The sequence below is a fragment of the Poeciliopsis prolifica genome, unplaced genomic scaffold (assembly GCF_027474105.1).
Source record: "Poeciliopsis prolifica strain line A6 unplaced genomic scaffold, Auburn_PproV2 SCAFFOLD002, whole genome shotgun sequence".
NCBI classification, from domain to species: domain Eukaryota; kingdom Metazoa; phylum Chordata; class Actinopteri; order Cyprinodontiformes; family Poeciliidae; genus Poeciliopsis; species Poeciliopsis prolifica.
This window is the reverse complement of record NW_026562377.1, coordinates 21,983,581-22,006,614: the sequence shown is the minus strand read 5'-3', so window position 1 is coordinate 22,006,614 and position 23,034 is coordinate 21,983,581. Positions and strand designations below refer to the sequence as shown.

Sequence of the window (23,034 nt, the reverse complement as noted above, 5' to 3'; positions counted from 1 at the left end):
ATAATTTTGACTCAATTGAGAAAATAAACAAGATGGTCAATTAAATGATAAAACGTGAGATGAAGTTCTTTTTAAAATCAAGTGTCTTGATTTATTTATTGGGCCACTTATATTTTTTGCTTAAAAAAAAGAAAAGAAATTCTGTCTTTCATGTTTTTTACGATTCCAACCCCAAATTTCCGTTCTTCATTTGTGTGTGGAGCGATTTTTACCCTCTGCACTTCATTGTAGATTTGCTTCAATCCAGCCACATTTGGGGAGGGTGGGGTCTTTCACAGCGTGGACATTTGAGGTTCACTCCACAGCAGATGAATTGCGCTCCAAGCCCAGACTTTGACTGGTCCACGAGGGCAGCTTTAATTTAGGTGGACCTGCTGTGGCTGGTGGGGGTAACTTGGATATATGTCTCTTTTCTTCCTCTTTCCGTCTGTTTTAGTCTTTTTTTTTTCCCCGCGGGGAAGCAGAGACAAGTGGTCACAGACACCGACCTCTCTCTCTCTCTCGCTCTCTCTCTCTCTCTCTCTCTCTCTCTTCCTCCCTCCCTCCCGTGTGAGTAAAATAAATAGGCTCCACCACCGGGCTCCTATAAACATGCTCTTGACTCTCCTCCTCAGGCAGAGCCACCTGGTGGGCCCGCGCCGTCCCCTCCGGTCCGCTGCAGGACAACAGCATGCTTTCAGTCAGGCTGCCGAGCATCTGTGCCTTTAAAGCCCTGTGAAGCGCGCGCGCCTCCGTCGACACCAAACTTCTCTTCCCCCCCCCCCCCTCCCCCCCTCCTCCACCACCTCCACCCCCTCCTCCTCCACCGGAGCCCGACGCGCTCGGCGAAGTGCGAGCGAGAGCGACAGCAGCTTGACCACCGCGGCACTGGCTCACCCTCACAGCTGGACCCATGGAATACTAACTATGGAATACCTCTGGATACTGCTGTTTGTGTTTCTGCAGCTGAGCTTCCACCCAGGTAAGGCTCGCTGGGCGAGCGTGTGCCTTCACGCGCAACTTGTTGCTGTTCTCTCACGCGGGGGTGGAGGAGAAAGGGTGTGTTGAACTTTAACAGGCTGTGTGTGTGTGTGTGTGTGTGCGTGTGTGTGTGTATATATATGTATAGTCGATTTGGTTTTTTTATGCTTTTGCAACAGTGCTGTGATGCGGAGTCGGAGCCCCGAGTCTGTAGTTCAACCCGAACCCTCACAGAAACCCAATGAGGGAAGCGGATACTCCGGCGATTTGAACGCGACGCTTATTTAAATAATTCACGCTTTAATCAAGAAACAAGGCGCCGTTGGTGGAAAACGAACGAGCAGGAGAAAGAAAGTAGAAAGAACTCATGAAGCGAACTGTGGCTCTCCAGCAATGTTAACTAGATGCAAATAATCCACCGGCAGCAGCGCGTGTAACCGTCAACATGTAAAATATTGGCTTGTGATTCCGAGGAAACATGCAAACGACTTCGATCCGTTTCACTGGCTTGTTTTTGTCTCTCTTTGTGTGTGTGTGTGTGTGTGTGTGTGTGTGTGTGTGTGTGTGTGTGTGTGTGTGTGTGGTGTGTGTGGTGTGTGTGTGTGTGTGTGTGTGTTTCCCAGTTCCGAGATGATGTGTTGGACTCAGTGGGACGCTTTAAAACCTGTTCCCACTCTCAGTGGGCTTTGGCGTAAAAACACATTGCAATAGTTACGACTCTGGCTCTTTCTTCAGAAGCGTGGACATTGAAGGTCAAGGTCCACAACAGCCGATCGGGAGAACCTCGTTGCTTGTTTTAGAGAGAACGGGCCACCCGTGGTCTCCGTGGAGCGATCCAGAGTCAGGAAGAGTGGATGAATGCTCTCTCCATCGGAGGGACATTCACGGGCATATTGAAGGCGCCTCGGCCGATTCTGAAAACGGGGTGGGAAACTGAACCAGCGAGGTGTTTTCCTTTGCGCCCTGCAGCCGCGCTGAGGCGTTTCAGGGCAGGGCGGCGTCAGGTGGACTTCGTGGCCTTCTCGCGTACGATCAAAGACCTGATCGGACAATTTCGATCAGGTCATCTGGGTGTTTTGTTTTGATCGTCTCAATGAGTGGCACATTTCAAGGCGGCGTGTGCTCCGGCTGAACCGTCGTGTGATGCAACCTGGGGGACGCCGCGAAGTTTCCTAAAGCCCGCTTGCGCATGGTGCACAGATAATAAGCCAGGTTTTATGATGATGATGATGTCGGAAATAAACACGTGATTGGATTCGTTTAAAAACGACATGCATTCATTTTCTTCCTGGCTTTGTCTTCTCCTTTGCTATTCCAGTTGTTCTGTGAAGTATCTGGCGTCTCTGCTGACGTCACGGGTCATGAGCAGTGTTAACTGAACTGAAGAAGTGGTTATGTTGAAAAGATTTACAGCTGCTTTATGCTGCCCGGGGAGGGGGTACTCCCTCTCCGTCCCGTCAGCCTGCTCTGATCAGATTGTTTGTTGTAATGCATGTATTGTATTCAGTGGCGTGCACAGACATTTTGGGGGCCTGGTGTTCAGAGGAGGGCCCCTTGTGCTGGCTGTACTGTGCCACTTGTTACAGGCAGTCTGTAAATTTAGGCTTTTAAATCTGCAAAATCCTACAGTGGACTACATACACTGTAATAATAATAATAATAATAATAATAATAATAAAAGATTTCAAAAGGGCACTTTTTTTGAGGTGCATGTGCTCCAGCTCCATCTAGAGTTTATTTGTGCACATCCCTGATTGTGTTATTTTTAGAGAACAAAAATGACAAGTTCTGATAAGTCGAGACATTCATACATTTGGTTCTGCTACTTTTAAATACCCGTTCCCCGATTAAACCCCAAGAAAAAATCTCGACTTTCAGCAGAGGTGGGCCGACCAAAGGTTGCACCCAACCCTGATCGAGACAACCTTTTCAAACCCCAGGGCAAACCCCGATTATCTTCTTACTGATTGGTCAAATCCTGCATTCAAATTGCCAACCATCCCACACTCGACAGCGCCTCCCTTTTTTGTCTCTGTCGAAGTGAGGAGTTCGCCAACTGAGGCCGTATCTCCATCAGCAGCTGCCTGTTCAACACTCCCGCTGTGGTTTCTTGCACTGATCATGTAAAGTGGGTTTGCTCTGTAAAAGCAAAAACAAAAGAAGCAAAAAAAAAAAAAAAAAAAAACACCATGATTTTTTCTCAGAAGACAAAGAGTGATTATGCATTTTGTCTGGTTTTTATTTGTAATTTTTTTGGTCGATAAAGACACAAAATACATCAAAAAATGAAATTTTTCGGGTCATTTCAGATCATGGTGTTTTGCTAAAGATTTCTGCTCATATTACCTCTAGGGTTTAATTCTAACCGTTTAAATAAACTGTCAGATCATCCATTATATTAGATTGAAGATGTTAGAAATGAAGTTGGGTAGATTTTGAGCAAACGTTGAATCAAATATTGTGACCTTTGTTGTCAGGGGGTCGAAGAGTCTAAAAAGGTACCCAACATTGTATTCTGCTGCAGTGATGATGTCTCCATTAAAACTGTACATGTTAAAAGAGACCAATTAAAACACCTTTTATTCTTTTTTGATTCAACCTCAGTGCTGTCTTTCCAAATTGTTACATTAGAAATCACAAAGGAACAAATATTAATGCCAAGAGCTTGTGTTAACGTAACCTACAGAATGGGTTTGTTCCCTTAGCATTAGGGAACCTGACATTGTTATGAAGCAGTCAGCAATCCCTTCTTCTCACTGCACTTTTAGATAGCTTTGAACATTTCTCACTTTAGCCCATTTTTTTTGTTTTGGTTGAAAAACCATGGCAGTACGTTAAATGAATCCCATTACCAAACTTGTGTTTCAAAATCAACCCAGTTCTGGATCTTTCCGCCATTGATTCGGGGTTACGTTTAGTAAAATCACCCAATTTGGGTTTTGTCCTGCATTGTTTATGGTTTATGCCGGCTTAAATCTCTGGACGATTCCAAGAGTCCCAGGTGAAACGTTACAAGAGATTGTTGTTTGCTTGTATATTTAATCCTGCTTGATGTCCAAGTGGAAGAAGTTGGTATTTTGTTTCAGATTTCATATGAGGCAAGATGGGAGTCCAATGTAAATCTTCTCATTTTTACCTTGTGTTTGTCAACACACATGTCAGTTAACGACTATTAATGTCTGATGTGGACCTTATTAATCTTCTAGATGAGAGATTTGTTGTTAAGCTCTTGTCATGAACGTTACAGGCAGGCTGGGTAGCTTAGATGCTGAAGTCTGAGATTACCTTCCAGAATCATAACCCTCTTTCCAATCACATTTCAGGCAACACCAAGCCCACTATCATTCCCAACCAGGCCCAACTCGTCGTCCCACTCAACCATCCCCTCGACCTGCGATGCAAGAGTGAAAACAAGACACAGTGGTGGCGAGAAAACCGGCAAAGACCTCTTAAAACAACGCAAATCGATGGGATGAGGAGAGTATTTTACCTCAAAGCGATGAGTGTCCATAGTGGTCGTTACATGTGCCGGGATGAAAAGTCCAGCGAGGAAGCCTCCATCTTCGTCTTCGTGAAAGGTATCTGGGTGGTTCTGTGTGTGAATCTGTTGTGAGTTTGTGTTTGTGAGACGAGGCCATCTTCAATCAGGAGGACATGAAGTCAGACTCCAGGCGACAGCGGTCAAAGTTCGTTTTATTCATTTATTTTTTGGCAGTACTGTCTTTACTGACAGGATGCTGAGACATGTGGGTTTGTTTTGCACAACTAGGTGTGTGTAACTCTGCCCCAGACAGGTGAGGAGGATTCTGGAGCTATTTATTGAGTGCATGACTGAGTTTTACTGTATTTCCTTTCCTGTGTGACCCCCTGCATCCCTCTGGCCCTGCGCCATCACTGCAGGCTCTTATCATGTGCTGATCATTCGCTCAGCAGTCCTGTATCTGTCTCAGAGGCAACAAGCTCGGATATATGGTTACGTAAAACAATCTTGTTTGTTTGGGATTTTTAGCAAAGGTTGAAAGGAACACTGTGAACAGATTAAGGTGCTAGAGTTCGGTTTCTTCTTAGAGGCTGAATATTTTAGTGGACATGGTAAATCCTGAATAATAGCAGTTCAAAATCCTTCACCCTGATTCACAAAGAGGAGAACCTGATTTCATTATTATGTGCGATTGCTGCCTCTGTTGGCTTACATTGTTGAGTTAATGCAAAAAACGCTTTTGAAAACCTGCAAAATTTTGGTGAAAAGCCATAATCACTTAATAATAATAATAATAATAATAATAATAATAATAATAATTAATAATTATAATATATAATATTAATATTATTATTATTATTATTATTATATTTTACTCTTGGTTGTAAAGGGATGGGGCACTGTTGCCTTGCAGCAAGAAGGTCCTGGGTTCGATTCCCGGCCTTGGCCTTTCTGCACGGAGTTTGCATGTTCTCCCCGTGCATGCGTGGGTTCTCTCCGGGTCCTCTGGTTTCCTCCCACAGTCCAAACCATGACTGTTAGGCTAATCCAGCTGCATGGTTGTTTGTCCTGTTTGTTGTCCTGCGACAGAACGCAGCTGGAGAGAAACTACCGACCCCACTTGGGACAAGGGTGAACAGACAATGGATGGATGGATAGATAGGTAGATGTAAAGGGATGGTCTTATATATTTCCCCCAATGCAACAGACTGCATCAGAAGAGGAAACAGAGAGTAACTCATGACAAGCATGAAGCATCTGACTTCAGCATTCCCCGAAGCTGCTGTTCTCCTGCACACAATAGCAGCAAAGGAAGATTTTACCCAAAATCACTCTGGAGTTCCTCAAACTCAAATTGTTACTGGAACCGCGTCATGCAGTATTTAAATCTGTTTTATTGTTCACCTTCTTTGAAATCACTTCCTGCTTTTTTGCAAAATGGCCTTTGAATGTGACTTAGTTTGGGATGTTTCGAGAAAAGTCAAGCTACTTGGAAACTTGGGGGAAAAAAACAACTTTGCATAACTTCTGACATTCTTTGACTGTCAGAGCAAAAAGTGTAGAGGCATCGTTTTTATTTTCTGCATTTCCAGGGCCTGCCGGTCTGCCAAGATGTCTGCACAACAAAACATATAGTCATAAAGCTTCAGCAACTCAGTGTGAAGTCCCGCTCTCTCACACAACCTGTGCAATTGCGTTTTCTTGGCAGATCCAGAGAATCCCTTTAGAAAATCAGCGATAAACAGCATTCTTATTCGTGAGGGAAACAACGCTGCCATCCCATGCCTTGCAACTGATCCAAGTATGCTCAACTTAACTTTGGAAATGTGCTCTGGAGAAGCCCTCCCCGCTGGTCTCCGGTATTCTACGAGCCTGGAGCAAGGGATCATCATCCACGACGCAAAGCTGACTTACGGAGGATGCTATGTGTGCACGGGGACGCTCGAGGGAAGAGCTGTGAAATCAGAAAAATACTCCCTGACAGTCAAGAGAGGTAAAAATGCGTCTTATGTGTTCAATGCTTCTTTACTGTGATTCGTTTCTGTTGAGGTCGAGCTCTGATCTGGGTCAACTTGTTTTATTTCAGTCCCTTTAGGTCCTCCTGAAATTCAGATGCAGCATCCCAGGAGAATCATTCTAACGCGAAATGAAAATTTGTTGATTACCTGCAATGCCACCAATGTCAATGGAGAGTTCACAGTGAATTGGGTGACACCACCTGGCTCGGTGAGACCCGTCAGCTTTGCCTTTTGCTGTAGAGCGCGCTTTAGACGGTTTGCATGTCGAAAAAAAAAAAGGGTTTACCTTTCCCGTGCAAACGGCTGGAGGGTCAAAGGTGTCTCTGCATGTGCAATAGGATCTTGGATGTGTCTGTGGTCATATTGCATGCATTTGTGCATCTTTGCTAGTATTTGCTTGGCAAGGATAGAAATGCCTTCGGGGTTAATCTCTAGAGATCTCTGGGCGTTGACAGGGTGCCATCTGGTGTCCACAGCAACCAGCAAAGGTTGATGGCGATGCACGCATCCTGATGAAGGACTACTCTCACGCCCGCAGTCTCACGCTGCAAATAGAGTCCGTGCGTCCACAGGACGCTGGGAGTTACAAATGCGAAGCCAGAAACGAAAAAGGGAACAGCACGATGTCCGTGTGGCTGGACGTTTATGGTGAGTCTGGAAAAAATATATATATTTTCCTCTACTTACTTGCCCAGTGATGAAATTGAAATAAATTCAGGGGAAGTTCTGATTAGCAATCTTTGCCTTTCACATAATGTGTTAAAACTAAGTACCTGTTTCCCTAACAAGCTCTTGGTTTCCAGCTGTACATGTTTGTAAATTGCATATATTTGTGAATACACTCAATGGAAGCTTAACACTCCTTTGCAAAAGTATATGCATTCCTCTGTCTTCTCCACATTTTATCACAGCATAACTTCTGATGAAATGTATTCAACTGGGAGTTTATCTGATAGATCGAAATAAAGCCATGCAATGATTTAGCAGCTAACCTTTGTAAAGTGAAAAGTAAATGATGCGTGGCTTTCAATTTTTATCCACACAGTGGATGCATGTGTACATCTAAATAAATGTGATGTAATGTAACAAAAGACTGAAGAGTGTCAATATTAGTGCAAGGTCCTTGAGGAATTTTATTAGTGTTTTACTACTTCATGCAACAAAATAGCAAAGGTTGCTGATTGGGGCTGAAATGATACATCAATTATTCAAATAATCGTCAAATAATTTAGTAATTGACTCATCGTTAACTGGAGCGTACAGGCTCAAAAAAATTTCCATTTGTGGAATAACACATTCATAGCATTAAACCAAAACTGCAAGAAACATATGCATTTGACTTTCAGATAAAAACAAAAACAAAAATTTGTAAATATCTTCTACCCAGAGCTTCTCAAAGTTTTAGCTTAACGTTGTTAAAATTCAGTAAAAATAAAAACTTCGATTTATGTGGTTAATGCAAAAAATGAATCAATCTACAAATGATCACTGCACTTTTTTGGCAGTGAAATGTTTACTTTGTTATTTTAAAAAAAGAATTGATTTTGAATTGATTTTGATTTTGTTCTGCATCTTTTAACATATTTCTAATATAGTTCAAAAAAGGTTTAAGGTGGCTAAATAAAAAATATGCAGAATGTCCTAGTAATCATCCTAGTAATCGATTAATCATCATAGTAATTGACTCAATTATCAATTACTAAGATAACCCTTAGTTGCCGGCCTAATGCTGATTAGCTTGGTTTACGTCACGTTTGGTAAAATTAACAAAAACACGCAGCATTTATTTTTACATGAATGTCTGCGTTCTGCAAACAGTTTACTGTCTTTCTACGAACGATCGCTGGAGATAAACACCAGCACCAGCGCGATCCTGCAGAGGTAAGAGGGTATAGCCAAGGATTAATGAGCCGACACTAGACTCATAGAGCAGAAATGTCCTGGTTTCAAAGAGCCTTCTAAAATAAAGCCTAGTAAAAACATATTTGAATACCAGGGACACTTTTTTTCTTTAAATCAAACTGAGATGAGTTAACAAATACTATTAGTATTCAGAGTTTTTCCTTCAAGTCATGGAAGTGGTGTGACTTTTCTCATCTAACTCCTGACAAGACCGCAGCTAAGCTCAGTCTTTAATCAGCCCTCCGGCTAATCAAAGCTATTATGCTGCCCGTTGCTGCATGAAATTCAACTTTTAGATATTGTCTAATTTGCTGCCAAAAAAACCCCAGTCTTTCCTATGTGTCAAAATTGAATCTGAACTGTTCATAACCTGAGAGAGTCTTTTTGTATTAGCAGTGAGGTTTTCATGCACAAGCTGAGTTGATGTGACGTAGGCTACTCGAAAGTCTTTACACCTCCCATCCTCACAAGTCTGGAAGCGTATCTTTTCCACCAGTGTTGTAAACGCCTCCTATGTTCTTATTTCAGAACGGGGATTCATCAGCTCCGCAGAAATCCACAACAGAACCTTCCAGGTCCGCACCGGCGACAGTTTGTCTCTGAACGTTAGCATGGAGGCGTATCCAAAGCCGCACGCCGTCTCCTGGAGCTTCATGGGCGAGAAGCTCAGAAACACCAGCGACCATGTCATCACCACGCACAGCAGGGACTACAGGTGCGTGCACAATGCAAACTCGCTGAACTGCGTCCATGCAGAGTGCAAGCAAGTGTTGCAGAAAGAGCGTTGGAATTTAGCGGGCTTGGCCTCGCTGCAAGGTCACGTCTTCCTGAGAAACAGCTGGGGCGAAAAGCGTCGCCCCAGGGTTTCTCATGAAGCGCTCACAGCCAGATTACAAGTGTAATCGGTTGGTGATTTCGGTAAATGAAGCCAGTGAAATGCACATGTCTTGGATATTTAAAAAATCAGGTGTTATCCAAAATCTCTGTTAATGTAGGAAGAATAAAGACGCACACTTCGATCCTCAGCTGGATGTGGGTCAGTGAAACAAATGCAATGCAGATGTGTGAAAGGGAACACATTACTCAAATAAAGCACTGATCATCTATCCATGTGAACATGTGAACTTCTCTCTCAGACAGGACTTGATATCCAGTGATTTTCAGGGTTTTTCTCCTTATTTTTTCTTACCTTAAAAAAAAAAGACATCCTTGATTAAAATCTGTCTGTCTCATGTTCAGCTACGTCAGTGAGTTGAGGCTGGTGCGGCTCAAACCAGGAGAAGGTGGCATTTATACCTTCGAAGCCTCCAACGGCGACGCGGCGGTAAAGCACAACTTCTCCGTGTTTGTTATCAGTAAGTGAAAGGTTTTCTCTCCCCTTGAGCCACATCATGAAAATGCATTTCTCCACGCAGCATTAGCGTTCGCCTGCTGCCACGAGGGGAGCTGACCTTTAGGAATTATAATTTAATGAAGTCCAACCCTCCAGACTGCGCTTCACCGAGCTCGCAGCTGTGCCTGAAGGAGGGCAAACAGCCTTTTTTCTTGACAGCCTGCAATTTATTACTTAACGGTCTCCCAGTCTGACGTCGGCTTTTTGTTTACCAGGTAAGCCTGCGATCATAGATCATGGGGGCCCGGTGGACGGACAGGTGCGCTGTGTGGCCGAAGGCTACCCTGCCCCCCAGATCAAATGGTACTACTGCGAGAAGCACGTCAGGTGAGGCTTTCAGTCAGTTATTGTTGTCCACACAAAAACAAGTCTGCTTGTTTCACCCGTTCTTCTCTGTTTCCTTCATGAGGGTAAATTTGAGAACGTGACGCAGAGTGTCAATCATTTTATGACCAGGTAGTGGCAGTAAAAAGAAAATGGAGATAATTAATTTTAAATCTTATGATGAACGTCTCTGACTCACTAGATGACAAAGCCTCTTAAATTTAAAGGGAAGCAGTGAGTTATTGTCATGCAAACAAATATTTCATGATGTGCTCTCGCGGTGGGCAATTATTGTGTCAAAAGATTTCTTGTCACGATACAAAATTTTGATATATTGTTGATTTGAAAAAAACGGACTGAAATGTTTATTTTGCTATTTTCGTCACTGTTTTTTCTATGAGAGCATCAAAAAATATCAGTAAATTAAGAAATGAGTCGACAAAGTGTCTATGTGCAGCTTAGTGGTATAAATCGCACTTCAATACATATGTGGCGTCCTGAAAATGCTTGTTTCAGATAGGAACGAATCAAGAGTAGATTCAGATACCTAAAACAAGAAGTGATCAATCATTATCATCATTTTTATAGTTATCACAACAATACTACAACAATATTGTAGTAAAATCCTCAGCCCATGCTCTCATACTCCATATTTTTAAAATTCATTTGCTAGTTTAGCTTGTTTTTTTTTCAGATATTGGACTTTTTTCTTTTTAATGTGTGTATGTGTGACGTGTGGTACATTTACCCCACGCCACACAGGCTGCTCGGTTCAGATCTGGTTCTTGCGGTTTGATTTTTATTATCAAACTTGAACAATTACCTCTGAGGTTTAACCCATGGGGTCCTAAAGGTCACAGAGAGCCGCGCTGGGTCGAGTCCGGGAATGATGATGATGGTGGAATGTGGGATTTGCGGTTGCGATTGGTTGACAGTGATGAGATGATTCCCCCCACCCTCTCTCCCACGTGACGAGGAGATTCTTAAGAATCCACTCGCTGATTGGAGATGGACGGCAAACATACATGAGGGAGGAGCATCTGGTTGCCATGCCAACAACAATCCCGAGCGGCACGTCCAATGCGTCAGGCCCGATAATCCCGCCCAATCACTTTACTGAAAAAAAGAAATCAAATCCACTTGATGCTCATTACTTGTGCCTACATGACAGGTGTTTTAATGTCTAAACAGGAAGAGCAGGTATTGCTGATTTCTGCGCCGCTCTCTGTGGGGCGGCGCTGGGATCGGTGGAGCCTGGGTGCTAATTTTACACGACCAACTTTTGTTTTCTAAAAACAGAAATGTCACGTTTTCTTTCCCACACAAGACCAAAGCAGTAGGTGATTCAGATAAGAAAATAAAGATGTGTTTCTGCTTTTTCTTTAAAATGTTCTCAGTCAAAGGCAGTAGATGAACTGATCAGTCTAAAACAGATTTCTGTTTTTTTCTGCGGGCAAATCTCCTATCTCTAATTTTGACTGAGTCCATTTATTTAATAGTTCATGCAGCACTTTTTTTGATTTGCATCTTAAATCAAAAAATTTAAATAATGTCTTAATTAAAAGAGAAATAATGTAGAGATTGTAGTTTAAATTGCAAATGCTTCATAGCATTTGCAATTTAAACTAATCATTAGTTTAAATGATTAGTTAATCATTTACAACTAAATTTGTAAATGATTAACTAATAGACTAAAACATTTTAATTATTTTAATATCTATTTATATAAATATAGAATATTTATATCATTAAAAATGTATTTCAAAATCTGATTTACTTTAAAGATTTTAAAATCTAATTTTTCCATATTTTCCTTTCCGTTTCCCAAGCAGAAGCCAACCAAAGCAGGATTGGTCGATTCTGGTCACTGACCAGCTGCTTGTAGCTTTTGTAAAGTGAAGCTGTAGGTTTGCTGAGAAAGGGACCCGGTGATGAAATACTAACAAACAGATGTGCCTCCAGGTGCTCCCAGCAGAAAAACGCCACCCATGAAGAGCGCGCCGTCATGACCATCATGTCGGGAAGCACCAGCTTCGAGAAGAGGGTGGAGAGCTGGGTCAACATCAGAAGGCGGTTCAGTACTCTGGAGTGCGTCGCCATCGGGGACGGAGAGCAGTCCCACATACTGTTTTCTATCACGGGTAAATTTGCATCCGGTTTATGCATTCACATGAAGAAGAAACTGTTTCCACCGACAGGGAGATGGGCGATGTCAGTGCAGGTTGATCGGGCTCATTGGGTCTTCACACTCGTTTTAAGGTTGAAGCTAAATGTGAAAGCATGGATTTAAAAAATACCCCTAATAAGTATGCTTTTAAATAAAACATCGACCATCTGCTTGATTGGTTGAGGAATGGAGATAAATTGTGAGTTAAATTATTGAGTGAAATGAGCAGAGACATCCAGAGAAGTTGGAAGTCACAATGGGACATTTCTCATACATGCAGCCAATATGGCCAATTTATGTAAGAAAAGGCAGCTTATTTGTACTTCTGATAATTTGTATTTCATTAGATCTTTTATACACACACACAGTACATTAAGATCTTTTTTAGTAAACAAATGTTGCCAGAGTGTTTGAAAACTTATTGCTAATATTATTTATCTGACCTTCTTGACTGTAGAGGTGTATTCACCATATTTACTTTTTTCCCAATGTTGATTGGCATCTTATACTTAAGAACCAAAATGTATTCTTTATTCAAGCACCGATTCTCCAGATTCTTCTACGTTATCTCGATCGACCCGGTGGGCTCGACCCCCCACAGTAAATCTTAAGAAGTGATAATTCCTGAGCCTCAACTTGTTTACTGAAAACAATCATTTTTTGCCAAAGATTAACCCCGAGCTCACTGCTAACCCTTGGTTGGTTCCCATCCATTTGGTAAACATTAACAAAGAGATACTACCTCAGAGGTGATTGGCTGCAACAAGGCGCAAAAACAAGAATTAGCTCCGGCCCTCTGTGTACGTTACAACTCTAAATCCCCTCTCCTGCAACGGCCGCCCCATCTGCTGCATAATGTCCTAAAAGCGGCGGTGCAGCAGCTGAAAGTACACCAAAGTTCTCCCAGTCTGAGCCTGCAGAAACTGCTTTGTGCAGAAGGGGGTGGGGGGTATGTGGGTGTGCATTATGGGGACAGTGCGTGTTTGTGGCCAGGCAGGACATGCCTTCGGGAGCCAGTCCCAGGATTCGTTAAACACAGAGTAGCAGCAGACCAGGCGGAGGCGCATGAGCGTGTAGGAGCGCAGTGGGAGCCCCGGCACTGGGCACTCGGTGGTCTGTGGGAGGCTTGTAGGTGTCAGTGAGCTGCAGCGAAGAAAACAGAGCTTTAGAACCCACTGACAGGTTTACAGGGGATTAGTTCCTGCAGACTCGGCATTCTCAGATTTGAAGTGGAGAGAAAGCTCCTTATCGCTAAAGAGCTTATTACACCCCGGCGTGTACAGAGGAGCAAAACAATGAGGCATCACAAGCGGCCAGACACAAAGGGGACAGAACAACGTTTGCATGCGACCGCTCGCCGGCGAAGCCGCAAAAGTAGCATGGGATGCTGGAAACGAGCGGTGTGAAATCACAGGACAATAGAGCAGGAGAAACAAAAAACAAAAAAAACAAACTTGGATAAATTTGTGTAATGGGATTAGTTTGCTGCTATTTGATCAAAGTGTGCTTCACTATGGCTTAGCCTTCTCTGGCTTACCTTAATGCCCCTTTGCAATGTCATCTGCAGTGCAACCACAACAAACCAGTGAACAAGTCACTGATTGGGCCTTTGGTTATCTAACATTATCTTTTCCGTCTCCCTGCAGAGGAAAGGCACGGTCTGTTCACTCCTCTCCTAATTGGCTTCATATCAGCAGCAGGCATCCTCTGTCTCATTGTTATCCTGTTGCTCTACAAGTACATGCAGGTAAGCCGGCGATGCATTTTCCCTGCGTGCGGCACGCCCTGCAGTCAGGCGTACGAGGCGTCCGTCACGAATTCATGAGTCCACACGTGCCTCTGTTGTCTTTTAATTCCGTCTGTCTGCGTGTGTGTCAGAAACCCAAATACCAGATCCAGTGGAAAGTCATTGAGGGAATCCACGGCAACAACTATGTGTACATCGACCCCACGCAGCTGCCCTACAATCACCAGTGGGAGTTCCCACGGAACAACCTGCGTTTCGGTGAGCACGAAGTCCACTGGCGACGAGTCGGCGCCCTCGAACGGACGCCGCAATTAACAGGTCATAGCAAGCTGACACGCCCCTGCACTTGTGACCCAAGTCATAAGTTCATGTCTCCACCCAACACATGCTGTTATGTGTCGGGTGGAGGTAAGACTGGAGAGATAAACAGTCACAGTTAAAATCATAAAGCCCACGCCGCACTGTCAGGCATGACAATGACACCCTCTGGCTACTTTACGCTGATTTACCGTTTTTTTCTTTTTGTTCCACATTTGTGTGCATTGCATTAAGGCATTAGCCGCGTTTGTCTTTGTTACTGACCAACTCGTTCCGCAGCTCAAAGAGAAAGAAACCGCACTCCTCCTATGCAAACACAATATTGTTGACATATTCTGGGTGTTGTTTTCAACAGCCCTCTTCAAACAGGATCCTACACGTCCTGGTGACTGCACACACAGCCCCGGGGCTAAAACTGTTGCTGCCCTGGAAGCGCTGGTGCTCAGTCTGTTTGGGAAAGGGAAAAAAAAAAAAGAGCACAGAGCATAACGATATATTGTGTCTGACCTCTGTTCTTTCTAGGGAAGACGTTGGGATCTGGGGCGTTTGGGAAAGTGGTGGAGGCCACAGCGTATGGACTCTCCAACGCTGACTCGGTCATGACGGTCGCGGTGAAAATGCTCAAATGTAAGTTCTGCCCCTGCACACCCAACGAACAAATATGATTAATGTGCTCAGTAGCTGTCTTGCTCAAACTTGTCATTTGGCATTTCAAGCTTTGCATTCTGCTTCTAAAGCAATATATTTTATATTTACCCTGCGGTACGAATCTCCTTATTCAACCCACGAAGCAATCAGATAAGAACAACTAATCGTATTTCAACGTGAGATGCCTGTGCTTCTACCCTTTTGCAAATTCTTATCTTGCTGCTTTTATTACAGCAAGCGCTCATGCCACGGAGAAAGAGGCACTGATGTCAGAGCTGAAGGTCCTCAGTTACTTGGGAAACCACATCAACATCGTCAACCTGCTGGGAGCCTGCACTGTGGGAGGTGTGGCATCCATGTTGTCTTGTTTTATTTGTTTTAGGCAGCGGATTGAAACTGGAAGAGTCAGATTTATTTAGTTGAGATTTGGCTTGGAGTCTATGTGTATCACATAAAATCCCAAATAAAACACAGTAAGCTTATGGCTGAAATGTGAAATAGTTTCGTGTCATGGATTCTGGAAGCTCGTTTGATGAGACCTGCTTCTCCATCTTTAGGACCAACGCTGGTCATCACAGAATATTGCTGCTTTGGGGACCTTCTTAACTTCCTCCGGAGAAAGAGAGAATCTTTCAGCACCTGTGAGCTAAAGGAGAACTACTCCTACCGCAACTTCATACAACAGAGAGCTGCAGACGGGTGAGGCTTTGCTTCAAAAGTGATTTGTGATGGGCGGGAAAAAGCAAAAAACAAAAAAAGATGAGAGTACTAGTATTTTCGATACAGATCGTGCGTGGGAGGGTCTTTGGACAGCAGGACTGAGCTCAGACCAGACTGCTCCTTTCCTCTTCACAGTGACAGCTTGAACGGCTACATGAGCATGAGGCCTTCTGTCGCTGGCAACTCACCGTCGAGCTCGTCCTCGGAGCGGAGACAGTCACTACGCAAAGGCAAGCCGGCCAGCCATTCATCAAACTTCCACTCTCCTAAGAAAAAAAAAACAACAAAACTTTAAACACAGAGATGGAACGGTCATCTCTCTTGACCCTTTCCTTTCCCCCCTCAGGTGGCCCGTACCTCGAAGCTGACGCGGTCGGCGAGATGTTCGATGAGGACGACTTGTCTCTAGACACCGAGGATCTCCTCAGCTTCTCGTACCAAGTGGCCAAAGGCATGGAGTTCTTAGCCTCCAAAAATGTAAGCTTCTGCTCCTCGCAGTTTGCAGATTTTCTATGAGCAGATTTTTTGGTGTTTTTTTTTGGAATAAACCCCATCACATCTGATAACCAGACGCCGCGCGCGTGCCTGTCATGGGAAGAGCTGCTCGCATTTCCTCAGCTAGTAAACGGATCTAAAACGCATGTTTGAGCATGTTGTTGAAAAATGTATCCCCCCGCGGAGGCGCAGATACTGTGTCCAGAGAGCTTGCGTATCGATGTCGGTGGCTGTGTGTTACACGGCCCGGCACGGAAAAAAACAGTCAGCCTGTTACGAGAAGAGGCTTGCGCGTGACCACTGCGGCGCGTCTCGTTTCAGTGCATTCACAGAGACCTCGCCGCCCGGAACATCCTGCTGACTCAAGGAAGAGTGGCGAAGATCTGCGATTTCGGCCTGGCGAGGGACATCACCACGGACTCGAACTACGTGGTCAAGGGCAACGTAAGTAGAGCTGTCATGAAGTTACGGTGGCTAATTCAGAGCAGTAAGAATTAGCTATTGGCTGACTAATGAGGAAACTTCAAGGCCCGATCATTACATGACACAAATGTTGGATCGAGATTTGCACACACAGGGATTTGAGTTACAATACTCATCCACAATTGCTGACTCAGCATTATTGTGCAGCAGATTTCAGGTCGAGGCAAGATTTTTAAGAACCTTGCACTTCGTCACACTTTGTGGTTCTCCCACATTTATGTTGGTAGTTTGATCTGAGGGCATGGCGCTCGAGAAACAAAGACGCGATTCTCTGCTTTTCAGATGCACTTAATGAAGAATTACAAATATAACAATGAACTCTCGAGTGCCTCGGAAAAAGTTGTTTTTTTTCACCAAATGATTGTTTCCGAGATTTGTTATTGTACTGCCGCAGTCTCCAGCATGTTTCACCAGACTTTATTGTGATAAAACACAATAAAGTCTGGTGAAATAGTTTATGTTACTTTTTTTCAAAACTAAATTAAATAAAAAATGTCTCATGCATTTGTATTTACGCCCGTTCTATTCAGCCACTTTCACAAACATTTTTCTTCTTAAATGCCTAAGGCCTCGGACTCGGTGCTGGCAGTTCATTGATCACAAGCTATCAAATTCCACATTTCTGCTCTTCCTGTTAGAAATTATTTTTGAGTCCTGTTCACTCAAAAATCATCGGTAAATCACTTTTCTCCACCTACAAAGACGATTGACCCCTACACAAGTTAGCCAATGCAGACCCTGAATGTGATAAAATCCTCAAAGAAAGTCCCGTTTGCAATTTCAACAGATTCAGCCTGGAGCACGCCCCCCAGCAGGAGAGCCATAGTGAAAGAATTAAATAATGTGTTAAAACAGAGCAATTAAAGATCAAACCTAAAGTTAGTTCAGAATCTGAACTGGTTACATTAAGGCCCATCAATCGATCAAAATCTCTCAAAGTCCAGATCCAAAGCCAGTGAGAATCTCTGGCAAGATCTGAAAATGTATGTCTGTGGATGTAGTTGAAAAAATAAAGCTAAGAAAAACAAACACAATACAAAATAAAACATGTATGAATCTATCCTCTAAAATTTTGACAAAGTACATAACAGTTTGAAGGAAAACAACAAAATGTTCGACATTGGGAATAGTTTTGCAAGTAAGCCAGAAAATTGCACTTTTTTAATGCGGTTTGGCTTTTCTAAATTGCATCTATGCAGCCATTTGTTATTCTGGAGCAAACCTCTTGAGTACAAAGGGTTTTTTAAGTTGTTTTTCAAAGGAAACAGCACAAGATGTTTTAGCCAGTATAGCATTTCATTAAACCACTAAAAATGAATTATTAGGAACTGTGAGTTCCTATGATGCATGTCTCGTGTGGTTACATATTTCAGCTCCTTTCTCTTGAAAGTATAACCTCTAAAATAATTGAATTAAATTAGAAAAATTTTCTTACTGTTTTTTTCAGATTTAATATCAGACCTCTGTCTGAGGTTCTTCTTTTCTATTCTTTTTTTTTTTTTTACAAACCTCAGACAAAGAGCCATGAACTACTTTGGCTGTTTTGCTTATTAAACTTTCTGTCAAATCTGTATTTGAGATAAATAAAAATATGGACTGCATTTATGTACAGCGCCTATTTATTGAGGTATTCTGTTTCAGGCCCGCCTGCCGGTGAAGTGGATGTCCCCAGAAAGCATCTTTGAGTGCGTCTACACGTTCGAGAGTGACGTGTGGTCCTATGGCATCTTGCTTTGGGAAATTTTCTCACTGGGTATGTTTCTCCGTCCATGCCGCTTTTATCCCGGCTTATCTGGGTGCTGAGAAAGCTGCACAAAGTAACCTGAGATTCCTATTGAACGTAGGAAACAGTCCGTATCCTGGAATGCCTGTGGACGCCAAATTCTACAAACAGATAAAAGAAGGATACCGGATGGACGCGCCGGAGTTCGCGCCCAGCGAAATGTGAGTTTTCTGTTGATCTGGAACGTGACGGACTTCAAAATGCATCATCAAACGGAGAGATGTTGTGCTTTGATGAAATGATATGCAAGAATGCAACATTGAGGAGCTGAGTCACAGCCCGCTCATGTTCTGTTGCGTTTGGCCGCGCACAAGAATAGCAAATGATTAATGAAAGATCTGTTGATAAAACAGCACTGCACAGAAGATGCTCTGTGTTTGCTGACGGTACATCATGTTGCTTGTGTGTTTGGCTGCAGGTATCAAATCATGAGTTCCTGCTGGGATGCGGACCCCTTCAAGAGACCCCCCTTCACGAAAGTGGTTGAGAGCATTGAGCAGCAGCTGTCGGATGCCACTAAACATGTAGGTTCACCTATTTCTGCACCGTTTTCTGAAACGGCACAAAGATTAAAATCACATTCCTCAAAAATGTCAGGAAGACTTCAAAGGGTTGAAAGTTGGAAAAAGTTTTGGTTTTATTTGGTGAACTGGAGACCAACTTTAACTGGACAACAAGGCTGGAAAATCGTATCGCTATACACGCCTTTCAAATCAGTCAGTATTGGCACATATTAATCATTTCATGTTTTAAATATCTGAAATAAAGCCTAACTGGTGGCATGACCTTCTCTGTCACTCTGCAGCGTTATTCATTTTTGAGCGTTTATGAGGCAGAAACCTCAAACCGCTGCTGCGCAAGTTACTCAACTGGTAACCAAAGAGTGCGGGAGTTAGCTGACGCCACCAACCTTTCTTAGTTGGTGGTGCGAGACTGGGCAATAAATCAGTCAGTGAAAGACTAAAATTCGCCTCCAGAAACGTCTCAACAACAGTCCAGCAATCCGTCTGCGTCATGACAGTTTCCCTGCATTCCAGGTGCCTTGACGTTCCCTCAGGGTACGAGCTTCACATCAACAGACGCTTTGCTAAATAGTCTTCCTTTAGACAGTGTAAACATGAGCAAGATTCTTTGGCTCAATTATCACCATTCTGGACGACAGCCTGATTTGCCTCCGCCGTCAACGGCACGTCTCGTTCCGTAAACACAAAACTCTGAGCTGATGAAAAATGTAAAACCAGATGAGGAAAAAAAAGTCATGTAAATTGTTTACGTTTATTCTCCCTCTCTCAGATATAACATTACACGTTTGCCTACCGGTGTAACATTTAGAAGATTTCTCCCACGCTCACTTACACTGCAGTGTTCTCTTTGGAAAAAAAAAAAAAAACTCCTTAAACTTTTGCAACATTTTGCAGTGATGCAATAACAAATGTCAGTTTCTAAATGTCAGATTGTAACAGCACAATATGTAAATACTAAGAGAAAGACGATTAATAACAGTTCTCAAACTTTTTGACTAATCAACTAAAAAATACTGTGCAGTTATCTTTCATCTTTGGCTAATTGACTTGGACGCTAGCAGTTTTGCTTGTTCCTCTTGGCAGTACAGTTCCAACTCAATCAGACCGGAAAAATGTTCATTGGTTAGTTATACTAGAGGGGTTTTGAAAACAAATGATGGATGCCACTGCTTTTCATGTTTTTAGCTGTTTGTATTATTTTTCTTCCACTTCACCATTGTGTGCTGCACCGTGTCGAAACAACAAACAAGCAAAAAAAACCCAACAAAATTCATTTGAGTTTGTGATGGTAGTGTAAAAAAATGTGTAATCGGCAAAGGGCAGCTAATACTTCTGCAAATCTCTGGAAATATCTTCGACAGTCAGGCTTAGAAAAAAACAGAAAGAAAAATACTGAGTTCCCACAAATTGAAGCATCTGAAAATCCATTCCAACAGATATTTTTTCCCTCCCTCTCTTCTGTCTCTCTCAGATTTATTTGAACTTCAGTTCCAGACTCCCTGTGTTGCCTAGAGCGAGGGAGGAATCCAGTTCTCAGAGCACAGCGACTCTCAGCTCTTTCTCAGCCAGCAGTAAGAGCGCTCCATCGCAGCCCCTACTGGTTCAGCATGAAGTCTTCGTGGAGGGGACAAACCTTCAGGCCCAGTGGGTGTAAGGACCCGCCGGACTTGTTTGGCTGCCTCAAAGTGCCTGTGATGTTTCGCCACAAATCATCCAAACCACTACTTTTCGTCCGCCTCCGCCCTCCCTCTCCCGAATCCCCCCGTTACCAGCGAAGGTTGCAGTAAGAACAGTAAGCGCGTCCGTGGACAAACGGATTTTATCTTTGCGATCGCTGTTCTTGCCTGCTCAGTGCTGGGAGGACACTTGGACTATTGCTCCCAAGCTCCAGAAGTCTGAAGGCACCACAGAGGCTGGGCAGCCGTCACACATTACTCATCATGTTATTACACTGTTACATTGGTTGGTTATTTTACACTTTTTCATGTCTCCTTTACATTTCATTAAAGTTGTTTCATCATTTTATTATTTTTTTTTTCAAGGAGAGGATGGGGGGATCAGTCCACATATAGCAGATGTCTGTTTTTCTTTTTACTTTGGTGTTATTTTTTGGGTTATTCTTTGTTTTGTTTTTGTTTTTTTCTGTCATAGAGCATCGTTTGCGTTTTTTTTTTTTCTTTCTTTCTTTTTCTTTGTTTTTGACTGTTGCAGTTGTTGGAAAAGAAAGCACTCGAGGCACTTAAACTTTTCTTTATTCCATACATCACATGATGCAAATAATACAACTTTTTTTCTCTTTTGTTTTTATCACTTTCATTGTCAGTATTACTTTCCGACTGTGCAGATCTATGCTGTATGAAGAAGATACATTCGGGGGCCAATTTGAACCGAGATACGATGACACAGACACTTCTAAGCTATTAGGCAACGGCGACATATCCATAAGTGCTTCGAGTTCATTCGGAGGTAAATCCGGGACGGCAGCACCTCAAACGCAAACGACTTTTGGGACTTTAGTTAAGCAAACACCATGATCAGTGCATGACTGCAGCTACAGCATAGATATAGATGTGGTATGCGACCCTTAATGCTTCCTTGCGTTGCTGACAGCTGGACCGCGAGAGGTATCGATCTCTTGTAAAAGATGTACATAACTGTTTCCTCCCACATCTCCCGCTGTTTATATGTTTACAAGCGTGAGGTAGGTACTGCCATTTCTCAGATGTGTTTTCACAACTTCCCCCCCCAACTCTTGGGGGGGGGGGTATCTGTCGGTTTGGATTTTTTTTTTTGTTGTTGTTTGTTTGTTTTAACCAACTCAGATTGGTGTGTCACCCCATGCTGGCGAGCAGGTGCAGTTCTCCAACTAAGACACGCTGAACCTGATGTGATATGCCATTAGGTTGGATTGCAGTAACCCCTGAGGTGATAGGAGCGAGAGGGAAGAGAAGAAAACATCACAGATTCTTTCCTAGCTATGCGTTCAGAAGGTGACACTCGGTGCAGAACTTATTGTGTTTGGCCATCTCATTGTTCTCTGGCCAGTAGCTGGTTTCCTTGCCGTCCATCTCGTCTTCTTCTTCTTCTTCTTCTTCTTTTTTTTTTTTTGGGTCATCCAGTTGTTTCCTCTGTCGGAAGAGGGGGATTTTCAGCGCCTCTCAGCCAGTCGTCTGGAGTGGTCCCGGCATCTCTCCCAGCTGTGGGTGTTGTTCAGAGGAGTGGAAAGTGTCCTGTTTGCGTGTGCTACGTGTGTGTGTGTGTGCGCGTGAGCCAGTGTGCCCGTCCTCCTTCGTGTGTGTGAGCGTGTGCGAGTTTCAAAGAGTTACTGTCAAGAGGTGCCACTACTACAGATTCATCTAGCTTACTAAAGACCCCACAGTCTTACTGCTCTCGTCTTTTTGTAAATACATATGTGCGTATATTACAAAGTAACATCAGTACTTTGGAAGATGTTTATGCTAATGAAGAAGCGGTACAGTGATACAGAAATTATTATGCTTTATTTTCGTATAGGTGCACAGATATATAGATTCAACCAGAGAATCTGCATGTTGCTCTTCTTTCTACGACGTTATTAACAGAAAGGATTTCATTTTGGCCAATTCCAGTTGTTCGCTGCACTTGGCAAGTTTACTAGTTTCCTCCAGTGACACTGCTCCGAATGGTCAGATCCGATCAGAAAACGTTGAATATGACAAAATTATACAATTGGGAAAGGAGCCTTATTGAATACCAGACTATTTTTCATGCAACTGCTTGCTGCATTTCCCCTGTGTATTTATTTGAAGCTTCAGAGTTACTGTGTAAATCTTAAATGTTGCTATTACAAGTGTCAATGTAAATAAAATTGTGTATATTGAACTCTCAGTTCTGCTTTTGGTCGTGATTGAATTTGATCCATTTTCCTGATTTTTACTGTAGTTTGAGAAGCTACCGTCTGCAAACATCAAATTGACATTTATTAGATTTAATTCTGTGCTCTCACAGGGCCATTCTAACACGTGGGTGCTTTGTTTTAAATCATGAAGCACTAGCGGTACGTGTAGGCTAACTGTCCGTGGCTGCACCACG

General features: G+C 43.1%; 1 protein-coding gene across 8 annotated transcripts; it reads left to right on the top strand.

The window, feature by feature from the left end:
• The first annotated feature begins 773 nt into the window (after positions 1-773).
• Positions 774-22,830, top strand: kita (KIT proto-oncogene, receptor tyrosine kinase a). Of its 8 annotated transcripts, none has more exons than XM_055045786.1 (21): positions 774-961; positions 4,284-4,538; positions 6,150-6,434; positions 6,528-6,667; positions 6,936-7,107; positions 8,890-9,076; positions 9,601-9,716; positions 9,970-10,081; positions 12,041-12,219; positions 13,892-13,992; positions 14,124-14,250; positions 14,833-14,937; positions 15,193-15,303; positions 15,516-15,657; positions 15,814-15,908; positions 16,025-16,155; positions 16,495-16,617; positions 18,298-18,409; positions 18,501-18,600; positions 18,858-18,963; positions 20,435-22,830. In XM_055045786.1, exons 1-21 carry the CDS (start codon positions 907-909, stop codon positions 20,615-20,617), a joined length of 2,937 nt encoding a protein of 978 aa, XP_054901761.1. In that variant the 5' UTR covers positions 774-906; the 3' UTR covers positions 20,618-22,830. The 8 variants fall into 8 exon arrangements, with proteins under 8 accessions (XP_054901761.1, XP_054901730.1, XP_054901746.1 ...); XM_055045755.1 differs by having other exon boundaries at positions 15,745-15,908; XM_055045771.1 differs by having other exon boundaries at positions 6,915-7,107.
• The last annotated feature ends 204 nt before the right edge of the window (positions 22,831-23,034 follow it).